Source organism: Ornithorhynchus anatinus, chromosome 8 (genome assembly GCF_004115215.2).
Source record: "Ornithorhynchus anatinus isolate Pmale09 chromosome 8, mOrnAna1.pri.v4, whole genome shotgun sequence".
NCBI lineage: Eukaryota > Metazoa > Chordata > Mammalia > Monotremata > Ornithorhynchidae > Ornithorhynchus > Ornithorhynchus anatinus.
Window position 1 is genome coordinate 41,569,497 of NC_041735.1, and position 15,670 is coordinate 41,585,166.

The following is a 15,670-nucleotide window of genomic DNA, read 5'->3' on the forward strand; positions in this document are numbered from 1 at the left end:
AACCCAGTCCTTCTGACTTCCAGGCCTGTACTCCATCCACTAGGCTACACTGCTTCTCTTGGTTACTCCGAATAGTCAGTCACAAGATCTGTAGATCAATTTAAAGAAAGGTGCTTATCTTCTATTCACTTTTACTATTCATGGAAAATATTCACTGAAATTTTATGCATATATTGAAATGAAGATTTTGAAAGCAGGCCAATGTACAGGGTTCCCCCCCCCCCATGATATTTTCTAATCTTTTTTATGTGTCTGACCCTCAGGCCTGTACTTTAGTATTCAGTTGGACTCCAGGATACCAATATAATTTGTTCCTGGGAATAATTGTGGTATTTAATTGTTTACTATATTACAAGTACTGCACTAAGCACTGGGATAGATACAAAATAATCAAGTCCCACATGGAGCTCACAGTCTAAGTAGGAGAGAAAACAGGAATGAATTTCCATTTAACAGATGAGGAAACTGAGGCACAGAAAAGTTAAACGACTTGACCAAGATCATACTGCAGGTACATGGAAAAGCTCAGATTAGAACCCAAGTCTTCTGACACCCAGGCCCATGCTCTTTCCACTAGTCTATGCTTCTCCTCATAGGTGGCTGGTGAACCATCAATCAGTGGGATATATTTTCCCATAGACTTAGGGTGATGTGTTAGAATCAACCCTGGCCAGTTGGCTGAACCCCACAGATAGTCTAAAGTAAACTGTAGTTCACTTCCAACTCCTCCATTTCCCTCAGTCCTTCCCCTTCCACTATTTTTAGAGACTTTCTTGACCCCTATGGAGGCCTAGCTTAGCCAATCCTCTCCTGCCTTCGCACCCCCATTCTCCAGTATTTCATTCATTTTTTTGAATATTGGTTTTAGCAACAGCTGTTGCTACCAGCAGAACTCACTCCAATCACCGCACCCTTTCCCTTCTCTGAGGCCCAGCCAGGAAGGAGAAGTGAAAGGCAAGGGGAAAGGAAGGGAAGTGTGGTTGCTTCCTTGACATAATAATATTATCATTGTGGCATTTGCTAAGCGCTTTCTATGTGTCAAGCACTGTGCTACTATTGAGGTAGATAGAAAAGAATCAGATCATACATAGCCCTGGAGCTCACGGTTTAGTTGGAGGGAGAACTGGGATTGAGTCCCCATTTACAGATGAGGAAACTGAGGCACAGAGAAATGAAATGACTTATCCCAGGTCACACAGCTGGAAAATGGCACATCTGTTGTCCTATCCTACTCCAGTCTCCATTCCCAAAGCTGAGCCTAGGAAGGCGAGAGGGGGACTAAAAGTGGAAACTAGGAGTAGTGCCACATGAGACACGATTGTGGGCAGGGAAGACACACGAGATACGTAGTTTGGGTCTGGGGGAGAGCGTGCCTGATCCGGCCTGGTTAAGGATTCACACAACTCTAAGTGGGGCTGGTGAGGGCTCCTGCAGGTTGCAACAGCAGCAATGACCAGGACTCCTGTGATCAGATCAGCAGTGGCCTTGGGGGCTCCCACAGCTCTAAACCTGGGCATCGGGCTGGGGTTTGCCACAGTGGGGAGGTTTTCCTGAGGGTTTCCAATTTCTCTCCCCACCTTCAAAGCCTTACTGAAAGCACATCTCTTCCAAGAGGCCTTCCCTTTCTTCTTTCCCACTCCCTTCTGCATCACCCTGACTTGCCCCCTTTATTCATCTCCCGTCTCAGCCCCACAGCACTTATGTACCTATCTGTAATTTATTTATTTACAGCGGTGTCTGTCTCTCTGTCTAGACTGTGAGCCCGTTGTGGACGGGGACTGTATCTGTTTTTTGTTACATTGTACTCCCCCAGGCGCTTAGTACAGTGCTCTGCACATAGTAAGTGCTCAATAAATACAATTGAATTGAATGAATGAATGACTGAATCCACCTGGCCAGAGGTGGATTGTGGCAATAGTGGTCCTGTGCACATCTCAAGTTTCAAAATCAGAAGCACGAGAGGCTCAGAGGGTGAGATGGAGAAGCTGGGGCCCAATTCAGGGCGAGAATGGCCGAAAAACTGCTTAGAATGGGAAGGAGTGGAAACGGAAGAGCTGAGGAGGATGAGGCTGGGAGATGATTGATTTATCTGTGCCGATTGGACATCTCATTGGGTGGGGCCCTCGGATCCCAGGCTACATCATTAGTTAATGTATGTTGTACCTCTAGATTTGGTGTATTTTAAACTGGGGGTATGCCTGTATTCCTATATTGGTTCGAAACCAATTTAAAGTTATCTGTCTTCTGGTCTCCTACTGAAAGTGGATTTCTCTACCTCTTCTGCTCCTAACTCCCACGAGATACATTCTTATAGCTGGGCTCTTCTCTAGAGATACTGTTAAGGCTGATAAAGTCCCCACCAGAGTGTGTGACTGTGTTTTTTCCCTCATCTCTAGCAAGATATTCCCCATTGGTTTAAAGTGGAAGAGTGGGCTTCTGTTTGGACGGTCCTGTCTCACTTCCAGACCTTTATTGTGACGTGATATTTTCATAATCTCTGGAGTCTTTGATTTCTAATCATGGCTACTTGTCTACTATGGGAAGTGGGAAGTAGAAAGCCTCGGGACAGTGAAATTTCAGCCTATATGATGTTGACAATCATTTGATTCATTTCATTACTATCCACTTGCTTTGAAAATAGTTTTCTCATACATTCATTTGTTGCTAATGTTTCCCATTAATTTAATTATGACATTTTGAAGCATTTGAAATTACCCCGGGATTGATTAATTTTCATAAAACTTCATTTGTTATTTATGAACTCTTGAACATAAGAGTTGATTTTGGGTCCTTCCTCATGTTTCTAAGCCCCCCAAAATCATGTTTAAAACTACAAGGTATTTCACATTGATATTTTGAAATTAATTTGACAAAAGTGGAAACTTTTTTTATTTCAAGGACAAGAAGAAAAACAAATACTACATTACCAACCCAACTTTGCCTCCCCTGAAGGTCCAGAGATGTAGTTTGATGACTAAGGAAGCAAAATATTCAAACTGCATATGATAACCAGTGGCAAACACCTGGACTCAGTTTGCTGTAGTCATATGTACAAGGAGTCTTATGCTCATTTACACTTTGTCTGAGATTTAGTTTTGAAACAACACATCCCAGACTTACACACCTCCCGAGGAGCTTTGGGAATATAGAAGGCAGTATAGGAAATAGAGATTCACTTTTTCTCTTCCCCAGCTGACTCTGTTGGGAAAGGCAGCCAGTGGCTTTTTACCAGGAACTAAAACTTTTTTGACAAGAATGGGGAAAGCCAGAGTTGAATCGTTGTCATAAATTCTGTTTATTTTGGAGATCCATTTTGTATGGAAACAAAGAAGAAATGGCAATATTTTCATCAAAAGTCCCCTTGCTTCCTGCTTCTTCAGCATTGGCCTTTGTTGGACATTAGTTAAGCTCAGGGACTAACTGTAAAAAAAAAATGCTCAAATCACAGGAACTGTTAATACATGTGTACCTTAGTTCTACCCTATTCTTTGTACTTTGTCTTTTAACCAATTAAACATGTCCATGGAAAAATTGAAACTTAAGTAATCAGGCCATCTTCCTTAAAGGGTCAGTCAATAAAGAGTACATCCAACTCTTCCCTACAGGAGGGTTGCTTTTTTACAAAACCCAGCATTAAGGAAAATGATCACTGTACCACTCAGCTGTTCCAATACTACATATGTCATAACCAAACAGGCTCAAATTGTCAGATAAACATTCCCTAATTCCCCAACCCTGCTGTAGCCAGTATATGTAGTGAAAACACACGTTACGGCAAAATGGAGTGTAATTCATTTAAATGATCTCTCTTAAAAGTTATAAACAGGTCAGCTACTTAGACAAATTTACATTTAAAAAAAAGATTGAGTATATCCTGTTTTAATGGATGCATAAATTCAGGAGAATGAGGTTTGTAGGTGTCTTAAACTATAGCATAATAATAATAGTAATAATAGTTGCAATATTTGTTAAGTAGCTACTATGTGCCAAGCACTGTTCTAAGCACTGGGGTAGATACAAGGAAATGAGGTTGGACAGAGACCCTATATCGTTTGGGGTTCACAGTCTTGATTCCCATTTTACAGAGGAGGTAACTGAGGCACAGAGAAGTGAAGTGACTTGCCCAAGGTCACATAGCAGACATGTGGCAGAAACAGGATTAGAACCCATGTCCTCTAATGTTTTTTCTCCAGTCCAGTCTGTTAAATCCAACATTTACCACATAGAGGGTGCCTAATAACAGCCATAAGACTAATTCTTATTATTGCAAACTAAAAAACTGAGCTTCTACATCTTTTCAAGTAGGGCAGAATCACATTCACTGTTTCCTTCATTGGGTTTACTGCCTTCTTCATTGGGTTTACTGCCTTTTCTGTTTCATTGCTTTCCTTTACCAATAGTTCCCAAGATTTTTAGAAATTAAAAACCTCGAGAGTACATCTTCTGCTTTGACCTTTCTGTTACCCTCTTGAGGTGAAAAGAAAATCCTTATTGAGCTTGATTTTTCCCTTCAGGCTCAGAGGGAAGAAAATCTCCCTCTGATCCCCTTCCAGGGTCTCAGGAAAAAAACATCAGTTACCCAGCTTCTTTTCTGAGTGTCTGGTACCTGAAAATATGAATGTAGGAATGAGGAAATGGGGGGAACTGGAAGTGTTGTGCTATGGTTGCTTGCTCTTTAGATGCATGCTCCTGGCTCCAGCTACTTTGCTTGTGGGCCCCAGCCCCAGCCTGAGCTGCATAGTGATATGGAGGTATTTATGTGCTTTCTAGGGCCAAAGACTATACCAAGCTCAGGAGTAAATGCAACATAATCAGGTTCGATACGGTCCCTTTCCAGAGTGGAGCTCACAGGCTGATGGGAGGGAGATCAAATGTTAAATCCCCATTTTACAAATGAGAAAACTGAGGTGGAGAAATGAAGTGTCTTGCCCAAGGTCACACAGCTAGCAAGTGTCAGAGCTGGGATTAGAACCCAGGTCCTCTGACTTTCAGACCTATGTATTGTACTCTCCTAAACAGTACAGTGCTCTGCACACAGTAAGTGGTCAGTAAATATGATTGAATGAATGAATACTCTTTCCATTAGTATTTACTGTTTCTCACTTCATGGGATCAAGATTGTGAGCGCAGAGGGGGTGTGTTAAGAATGACTCCTCCCATGCCCAGAAGCAGCTAGCAAATCTCTTCCTTAAGTTTTTTTATTTCATTTTCTAATGGTATTTGTTAAGCACTTACTGTGTGCCAGGCAGTGTAGTAAGCACTGGGTTAGACACAAAATAATCAGATTGGACTCAGTCTCCATCCCATATTGAGCTCACAGTTTTAATCCCCATTTTACAGATGAGACAGTTGAGGCACAGAAAAGTTAAATAGTTTGCCCAGAGTCACACAACAGAGAAGTGGAGTAGCTGGGATTAAAACCCAGGTCCTCTGACTCCCAGGCCCATGCTCTTTCCTTTAGGTCACACTGATTCTCAAAGGTTACCTTGAACAGAGCAGCTTCCTCTCTTTCTCTTTCTCCATTTATTTCTCTGTCTCCCCTTTTTCCTCTCTCTGTAACTTCCTATTTCCCTTCTCCCTCCTTCCCCACCTCTTCCCACACAGACTCTGGGGTTCAGGAAAAGAGAGAATCTTCCTAATTGAATCCCACTTTGGTCTGCTTGAGCTGAAGAGGGACAGTAGTTGTATGGCTTATTAACTTAAAAAATTCAAGGAGAAAAACATACAGTTAAATATTTTATTTTCCTTAAGCAATTAGCTTTTAGTCAACTAGTAATCAGATAATGGAACACTTATTTAAAAATAGTAAATATATTCCAGAAGAAGAATTGCCCAAACATTAAATTATTATTACGTACAAAAATTTGGAGCTTTGAGTGTTTGTGTGTGTGTGTGTGTGTGTGTGTGTGTGTGTATGCATGTGTGTAAAAATGTAATCATTTAGAAAGTGCTCTTTTCACTTTTGGCTTTTACTATAAATATTGACGGAACAGAATTTTAACCCAAATATGTCTTAGAATCCCCAAATCCAAAATGTAAACTTGGTCATAAAGTATCCATATATTCAGTATGCTAGGTCACAGACTTTTTATTTCCTAAGATATAGACTACAGTTTATTGTTGGGAAGGATGAATGACTGGACTCTAGACTGTAAGCTCGATGTGGGTAGGGAATGTGTCTGTTTATTGTTATTTTGTACTCTCCCAAGTGCTATTAAAGTGCTCTGCACACAGTAAGTGCTGTAGAAATCGGATTGACTGAATGGAAGAGGGTTAGGAGGAGGGCGCTACTGGAGAGGTGCAAGTAGAATTTTGATAGTTTCAATTTTATTGATAAAATAGATGGCAGGGTCATTAAGGGTAAGAGATGGAAGGCGAGCAAGGGCACTAAGGAGGGAGTTAAAAGTCTAAAGTAACAGGTGCAGGCAGTGGGCGTGGGAGTCAAGGGTGGAGAAGTATTGTTACTGGACAGTGAAGAGCAGGCAGTGGGCGTGGGAGTCAAGGGTGGAGAAGTATTGTTACTGGACAGTGAAGAGTTCAGAGTGAGGATGAGGTTGAGATTAATGAGGTTGGCGTGATGTTTGGATGGATTTCTGAGCATTTGATCAGAGGCTGCAGCTGTAAGATCTTTTTGGCCAGGGATCTTGTTTACCAACTTTTTTTATATTTGTTATGCACTTACTCTATGCCAGATACAAAGAGCTGGGATAGCGCTAAGATAGAGAAGCAGTGTGGCTTAATGGAAAGAGCACAGGCTTGGAAGTCAAAGATCTTAGGTTCTAATCCTGGCCCTGCCACTTGTCTGCTGTGTGACCTTGGGCAAGCCATTTAACTTCTCTGTGCCTCAGTTTCCTCATCTGTAAAAATGGGGATTAAGACTGTGAGCCCCTCATGAGACAAACTGATTACCTTGTATCTACCCCAGCGCTTAGAGCAGTCCTTGGCACATAGTAAACACTTAACAAATATTATTATTATTAGTAATAGTAGTAGTAATAGACAAAATAAGCAGGTTGGACTTTCCCGCAAAGTGTTTATGGTCTTAATCCCCATTTTACAGATGAGGTAAATGGGTCACAGGAAAGTTTAGACTTGCCCAACTCACCTATATTGTATTCTCCCCAGTGCATAGTACAGTGCAGAGCACACAATAAATACCATTGACTAATGGATTGGGGAAAACCATCAACTGAAAACATTTATGGGTTTTGACATTCTTGCCAAAGGTATCTAATTCCCAATGTTTTTTCATCTTTTACTCAGATGTTGAGGTTAAACAGTATCACCATGGGAGCATCAGTTTTCTATCAGGGTTGTAATCGTTAGGTAAATTGTCTGTGCTAAAAAGGTATTTTGGAGTTAGAACCATAGTTCTGTAAGGGTAATAATAACTACATTAAGGCATTTATCTGTGTCTTTAAAATTTCAAAGAAAAAGTGGGTATGATATTTAGTCTTGACCTCCTAAAAACTGATTATTCCTGGGTAGAAAGTCATACATTTTCACAAGCAGGATATTTCAAGCATCATGTGTAATCCTTAAAAATCTAACTAAAGTGTTAATTGTAATGCACTTAATAATTAATTAAATGATTTATGACCTAAGTGATTGAAAATATGGGAAAAATATGTAATTTATGAATGGCAGATTAGATAAATGAAACACCAGGCCTGCAACTATGAATTATCAAAGATTTTGAAATGAGTAGCCTGTTTGTTATCTATGCTTTTGTCGCTCAAATTAATGAGATCTAATCATTCTAAAAGTAATTAAAGTCTATTGTGTGCAAATGAATCCATGCATAATAATGAGAATAACTTAAAATTTGCAAGGGTAGAAGGAAATGGAATCAATTCTAAAGTGCGATTTCAGGAAAAGTATTTTTTATAGTTCTAATATGAAATAGTAAAACATGTAGCTTGTGAGGAAAATTAGTATGTATTAAATATTTTTAAGTTTTTAATGTATGTTTTTATTTATTTTACTACATAGAAAGGAATTCATTTTTCCTGTTAATTTTCAGCCTCTTTGCTATTTGAATTTGACTGAGGGACCTTGATCAACTTCTCAAAGAATGAATGCCCGTAACAACACTACTGTAAAGTATTTTCATTCCCAAGTATTTTTATGTAATAACTCATCCAGTTGTCCCAGTGTAAGACCAGTGCCCAAATTACTTTTTCAACTGAAAATAGCTGTATATATTTTGCCCTGCCTATTAGCAGTTGCAGAAACCTGTGGAAAAAAATCATTAAATTTTACTATCTGTACATCTTCCCACTGCAGCTGGCAACCCACACCTATTTCTTGGGCAGTTCTGGATTCCGAGGCCTGCCCCTTCCTCCCAGTGGTCCTAGCATGCCCTTCTTTCTCTCCTGGGCCACCACTGTGGTGCCTTCAGCGGTCTCACAATGCAGTTCTCATTGCAGCCCCTTAGTTCCTGGTGGCCTTGTGTCTCGGTGTCCATCTCCAGGCAGGCACAGCTCCAAAGATGCACTTGGAAATGTACAGATAAATAAGGATTTTAATTACTTGATCAGTTCTCTTTTAATGTGTCAATTGCGTTAATCCACATGTTAAAAGAATTTATTAATAATAATAATATCACAATTATTGTTGTGGTTACTTGTAGTAGTAATTGTGGTATCTGTTAACCATTTACTGTGTGCCAAGCACTGTACTAAGGGTCAGGGTAGGTTCTATTTATTTATATTGATGCTATTGATGCTTGTTTACTTGCTTTGTTTTGTTTTGTTGTCTGTCTTCCCCCTTCTAGACCATTTGCCTGTTGCTGGGTAGGGATTGTCTCTTTTTGTTGCTGAATTGTACTTTCCAAGCGCTTAGTACAGTGCTCTGCACACAGTAAACGCTCAATAAATATGATTGAATGAATACAAGATAGTCAGGTCAGATTTCTGGACCTCTCACAGTTAATGTAAGAGAGAGAACAAAGTAAGTGCTCAGTAAATACCATGGATTGATTGAATCCTTAGTTTATATATAAGGAAACTGGAGCCTAGAAAAAGTGTGACTTGCCCAAGGTCATACAGCAGGTAAGTGGTGCAGCTGGGCATAGAACCCTGATCATCTGACTCCTTGGCCCATGCTCTTTCCATTAGGCCACCCTGCTTCTCCAGCTTATCTTGTAATATCCAATTTCCTACACTGTTCTGTTTTTTCCAACATCACATCACAATGTAGTCCAACAGACTGCCTTGTTAGAACATTCTTCCCTAATTCTGTCATTGTATTCTGTGCAAAACTGCAGAATGAAAACATGCAATCAGTCTGGCAAAACTGAATGTATTTGATTTATACAGTGCTTATTCTCTCTGAGAGAACTGATTGAAAATGCAGACAGTGTGGGTCCTCCTTGAAAGAGGTGACATCCTGAAGATTCCAGACTGGCAAAAAAAATTATATCATCACACACACTATTTTTTTTTTGGTGGGTGGGGTTTTTAAAAATAGAACTCCAGGAAAGGGATGTTGTTTTTATTTGGCTTCTGGTGGGTGGATTTCCTCCTGTCATCTCCACTTAAATGTCTTCCTGGAGGGGATGGATTTTGAGGTGAATTTGAATAAAGGGAAGGAAGAGGCTTTGTAAATATAAAGCTATTCTAGGCCAGTGTGATGGTTTGAAAGAACCTAAACAGGATTATGAAGTGATAGAACATTACTTGCCTGTAGCAGCTGGAGGTTAGTGAAAGCCTTCTATAGGTGGAAGGTTAGAAGAAAATGCAGATCAGTGTAGAAGTGGCATGGAGATGGGGTCAAGGGTAATTAGAATTTATTGTTGAAAGGGTCAGGGGGAGAATATTGTGGCAAAAACAATGAATAAGAAAGGGTATTTGAAGTGATGGGCTAAGGTAGGTCATCAGTGAGGAGTATGTTACAGATAAATATGGGTTGGAGTAGACATTTGGAGAGGAAGGAAGAAAAAGCAGGAATTAATGACAGGATTATGTGATTTAAATAAAGCAGTCACAAGAGAAGCAACTTAGCCTAATGGAAAGAGCACAAGCCTGTGAGTCAGAGGACCTGGGTTCTAATCCTGGCTCTGCCACTTGCCTGCTGGGTGACATTGGACAAGTCACTTAACTTCTTTGTGCCTTGGTTTCTTTATTTGTAAAATGGGTTTTCAATACCTGTTCACCTTACTTAGACTGTGAGCCCCATATGGGATAAGGACTGTGTCCAACCTGATTATCTGGTATCTACCCCAGCGCTTTGTAAAATGTTTAGCACATAGTAAGTGCTTAACAAATACCACATCTGTTAAGCTACTTTTTAAAAAAGATAGACTTTTCCTTTGTACCTCATTCAGTGCAATGCCGCTCACTAAAAGCTCCATAACAGTTGACGGAGTCAGATTGATAACCCTCCAAAAATCATACACTGGCAGTGGGGCAAGCTTGGCTATAGACCCTACCATTCAGTCTTGGGAATGAATCGTGGAGGAAGCCTAGGGTGATCAGCAGCCTGGGAGAACAGGCTAGGGAAAATGCTAGCATTTCACCCGCAATTCAACCCATTTTATACCTGAGCAGAGAGGTGACTGTCCTGGTATATCCTGATATCTGCAAGTGGCAGTTTGTGTCGTTGCTCCCTCAATGACTGCTGTTGATGGACAACCCAAAATCCTTTACCATTTTTAGCATAGCCTCTTCCTACAAAGATTAACTAAAGTTTCTGGAGAATAGAGAGTTTTTTGTAGGACTAGATCATTGCCTAAGGAGGTGCATGTTTGCTGCTCTGGTCTTTGTTGCCTAGGCTCAAAGAAAAATGCTACTCTCCTTTAAATGGTCTGGAGCACATTTTCATTTATCTTTCCCAAAGGTTATTCAGGTTTATACAATCAGTTTATAAAAATGGGCCTAAATCTTGGACAGTTTTCAAAGATTTTTCTGTTTTCCATTATTATGCTCATAAATCTTTGCCCATTTATCTTATTCTGGTTGAGATTTGTCTAAGCTTTGCACGAGAATGGTAAATATTACTGATAAATATCGCTGGTGCAAATACCCAATTAAATAGGGAAATATAATGGTCTTTTTTTTTTCTTTCAGCCATGGAGTTCCATGAGAACCTGCATACTATAGGTGCAAAAGAAGGTTTGAAGGAAAGAAAATTACAAAAAGCGGTGGAGAGTTTTACGTGGAATATTACAATCTTAAAGGTATTTCTCTGGCCTTACCTCACACTTCTTCCCTCTCCTTCCTTTCATCTCCCCAACTGTCCTAACTTCTGAGAATGAAAGGGATAGTAAGCTTGTGTCAGTATACTGGTGTTCAATCGAATACAGTCTAGGCCCTTTAGACTGTAATATTGCCAAAGAAATGTAAAGAACAATATTCACTGGGGATAGGATATTTCTTTGGGTTGTCAGTGTAGATTTGATGTAGTGCATTGAATTTTTATAGCTGTAGGGATGTGTGCTTGCATAGGAAGGGAATTAGTCTTGCCGCTTTCTTCTTGAGACATTTTGTTGTTAACAGGTCCCTGTGGTCTGAATATGAAATGGTGATTATTGCCAGCAAAGGAATGACTCTAAAAGCTCTAAAAGGCTCTGCAGCTTCTCAAGTTCACTTGAATGGTTTGAATGAGTAGAAACCTGAGGATTGTTGAGTCTTCAGAGAAAATAGGAAAGCAATGTATGTATTCCTTCAGGAGTAATAGTAATATAGTAGACACTAGTAATTTTCCTTTGAAGAACTGAGAGTGATGGAAAAGAACTGTGAGTGAAGCTTAGTGATACCTGGTGACATTACTTTTGAATAATGCAGCTTATTTGACTAAAACTTTAGCTCAAAGGTCTTTACTTGTAGTTTGATTGCTTTTGAACTTTCATGATACTCAAATTATTTTCACAAAAGTTGCTTGCCAAAGGAATACTTTCAGGTATTTTATCTTTAGATTTTTCTGTTAAATTAAAGAGTGTAAAGTCATTATCATAGCTGGCTTTTTAAATTACCTCTTTCCTTCTCAGTAGCCTGTCCTAATTCCGAATAGAAATTCTGGAAAATAAAGCAACTAAAATCAAATATAAAAATAAAATCAAAACATATAATTATCCATGGTTCCTAAAAAAAAAAAACTCACCTAAAATCAACAACAAAGTTCTGATTTGAGTTACTCAAAAGTTCTCTCTAGCCATATTTCCACATTAAGCCCATTCTCATTTTATACGGAAAATAGTTTCTTGGTTTCTTCCTTTCTAAGTCCTGGCCTTTCTTATCTTCAATCTGCAATTATAATTTAGCCATTCTAATTTATAGTTTAATAATAAGGACACCTAAAAATCCACAAGAAAAAATACATTTTGGTTTCACGGTTGACTGAATCCCTAACCAGATTTAGGGAACCACACCTCCTCACTCTTTTTCTTTCTGTGCCTACCCTGTGAACAGGGAACATGTCTTCCAACTCTGTTGTATTGTACTCTTCCAAATGCTCAGTACAGTGCTTTGCACAAAGCAAGTGCTCAGTAAATATCATTGATTGATTAGCTTCAGGCCCAATTCCCATCAGAGAGCAAGGAATAACTAATAAAAATGATCTAGTTGAGCTGTCTAATACTAATAATTGTGGTATTTGGCAGGCACTTATTATGTGCTGATGTGCTAAATGTAATGTGTTAAATGCTCAGGTTGATACAAGATAAGCAGAGTGAGAAGCAACATAGCCCAGCAGGTAAAGCAGGGAAAGCCTGGGTCTGGGAATCAAAAGATGTGAATTTTAATACCAGCTCTGCTACTTGTCTTCTGTGTGAATATGGGCAAGGCACTTACCTTCTTTGTGCCTCATTTCCCTCATCTGTAAAGTGGGGATTAAGACCGTGAGCCCAACGTGGGGACATAGACTGTGTTCAACCTGATTAGCTTGTTATTTCCCCAGTGCTTAGCACCGTTACTGGCAAAGAGGAAGTGCCTAACAAATACCATTTTTTTTAAAAAGGGTAATCTGGTTGGAAACAGCCTCTGTCCCATATGGGCCTTACAGATGAAGTAGGAGGAGGAAACAGGTATGAAATCCCCATTTTACAAATGAGGAAACCAAGGCACATATTAGTTAAGGACCCACAGCACATAAAAGGCAGCTGGACAGAAGTGAGATAAGATATTTTAGAATTAAATATTATATGAAACAAATTCCTAAATTAAAGAAGTTTAATTACTTTTGGATGGTGCCTATGAGAAGAAAATTAATATGTCAGAAATATTACCCTGTGAGAACATAGTAAGTAAGCAGTTCTTAGAAATGTCCAAGGTGACAACTGCTGTGTATGGCAATTAAGTGAAGTGAGAATTTAGGATTCTCAACAGGGGATGGATTGATTTTGCAAATCTTTTCATTGGAAGCCCTTGAAAAGAGGCTTGGAAGTCCTCACTTCTGCATTTTCTTTGTTCTGCTGAAGTTTAGTTTAAGCTCTTTTTAGAAATGCGGATTTCACTGAATTTTGTTTTAGGTTTTTTCTTGTGGAGAGCTGCAATTGCCTTAAAGCATCAATCAATCAGTGATATTTATGGAGCACTTATTGTATGCAGAGTACTGTACTAAGAGCCTGGGAGAGTACAACACAATAAAATCGGTAGACATGTACTTTGCCCACAAGGGTTTTACAGTCAAGAGGGAGGCATTAAAATAAATTATGGCTTTGTATATAAATGCTGTGGGGCTGAGAGTCTGGTAAATATCAGGTGCTTAAAGGATACAGATCCAAGTGCAGAGGTGATGCAGAAGGGAGAGGGATTAGGGGAAAAGAGGGCTTAGTTGGGAAAGGCCTCTTGGAAGAGATGAGATTTTAGTATGGCTTTGAAGGTGGGGGTTTGATTGTCTGTTGTGCATGAGGAGGGAGGGAGTACCAGGGTATTGGGAGGACATGGACAAGAGGTCAGTGGCAAGATAGATGAAATCAGGGTGCAGGCAGTAGATTGGCATTAGAAGGACAAAGCATGTGAACTTGGTTGTCGTAGGAAATCAGCAAGGTAATTGGTTGGAGAGCAAACATGCAGTGCTGTAGAAAAGCTGGTAGGGCTGCTGCCTCCCATTTTGGCAACCAGACTTGACAGAGAGGCAGGTGGCTTTGGAACATGGCTGGCAAAGGAAAGAGTGTCCACCGGTAGCTACCTCGCTGGTCCAAGCACTTGTCATATCATGCCTCTACTACTACATCAGCCTGCCTCCACACTCTTTCCCCTCTGCTATTTTGTTGCCAAGATTATTTTTCTAAAAAAATTGTTCTGCACACTTCACCCTTCTCCTCAAAAATTTCCTCGGTTGCCCATCCATCTCTGCGTCAAACAGAAACTCCTTACCACTGGCTTTAAGGCACTGAAGCAGCTCTTTTCCTCCTACCTAACTTTGTTCATCTCCCACTATGACCCAGCTCATACACTTCCTATGACCCAGCTCATACACTTCCCTTCTCTCACACCCAGCTACGTATCTTAGCTCGGTCTCCTCTCTCTCACTGTCAATCCCTTACTCATCCTTCCTCTCGCCCAGAACTTCCTCCCCATTCATATCCACCAGGCCACCACTCTTCCCATCCTAAAAAGTCCTACTGAAAGTATATCTCTGACAGGCCTTCCCTGACTCACCTCTCGTTTTCCTTTCACATTACCTGTGCACTTGGCCTTTAACCTGAAACACTTGGCTTCAGTGTCTCTCTCTCCAACTAAACTTGATGGCAGAAATTGTGCCAGCCAACTGTGTTGTCTTGTACTCTTCCAAGTGCTTAGTACAGTGCTCCGCACATGGTAAACACTCAGAGAGTATCATCGATTGCTAGAGTTGGATCAGGAGAGGAGCAGTGTGGTAGTTCAGCTCGGTGGAATATCGACACTTGGACACTCCCTGCAGGTCTTATAGGTCCCATTTCCTTCCAATTTTAAGATTAAAGGTCTGAAGCCAATTAATGCTCCCAAATCAGGAGGTCCGGCTTTGTTTGGGTGGAGGAAAGAACACACTCTAGTTCTCTTTCAGATTGTTTATTGCTCAGCAGATCCAAGAACCTGCTGTGCTTCTTTTGTAAGTGTCATCATGATATGCCTTAAAACAGTGACAGTTGAAGCCTGTTATTCTCTGGGGTGTATCCTACCTCTATTCTTGGCAAATTTGTAATTAAGTTAGGGTTAGTGAGCACTTAAAAAACACAACCTGTTGGGGTGAAGTGGGTAAAATGTGGCCCAATCCAGTCTGCCAGTCGATTTCATCTGGTCTGTGATGCTGGACTCAAGCCATCTACCTGTTTGCTGAAACTGCTTGTTGGTTTCCAGGTTCTTTAAAGATGTCTCAGATCAAGTTTCCAAGCCACAAGACCACACCTACCATCCACGTGATTCAACAGAAGTCGGTCTACCAGGTTTAGTGGTAAAGGAATCACAGAAAAATCTGTAGTACCTCAGGATAGTGCTACACCTCCCAGATCCTAGACAAAGTTTAGTTTAATTCAGTCAGAGGGAAAAAGGAAAAAGCCAAATGGGAGCTAAATGCTTCCAAATTGCTAAGCCTACATTGTTCAGTATATACTCAGACGATCTTAAAATACAAAGTCTGACATACTTTAGACTCTCTGAGGCTTGAGAGTGCATATTCTCAAATTACCAAACAGACCAAACCATACAGACCAAACCATTCAACCAGAGTGCCACAGTGTGACTCAGTA

General features: G+C 40.3%; 1 protein-coding gene across 1 annotated transcript in view; it reads left to right on the top strand.

Moving 5' to 3' along the window:
• PLCL2 (phospholipase C like 2) overlaps positions 1-15,670 on the top strand; it is a 163,123-nt gene that overhangs the window by 133,599 nt on the left and 13,854 nt on the right. The window contains exon 6 of the mRNA XM_029070732.2: positions 11,070-11,179. Coding sequence (XP_028926565.1) covers positions 11,070-11,179 — 110 coding nt within the window. The remainder of the gene's footprint in view (positions 1-11,069; positions 11,180-15,670) is intronic.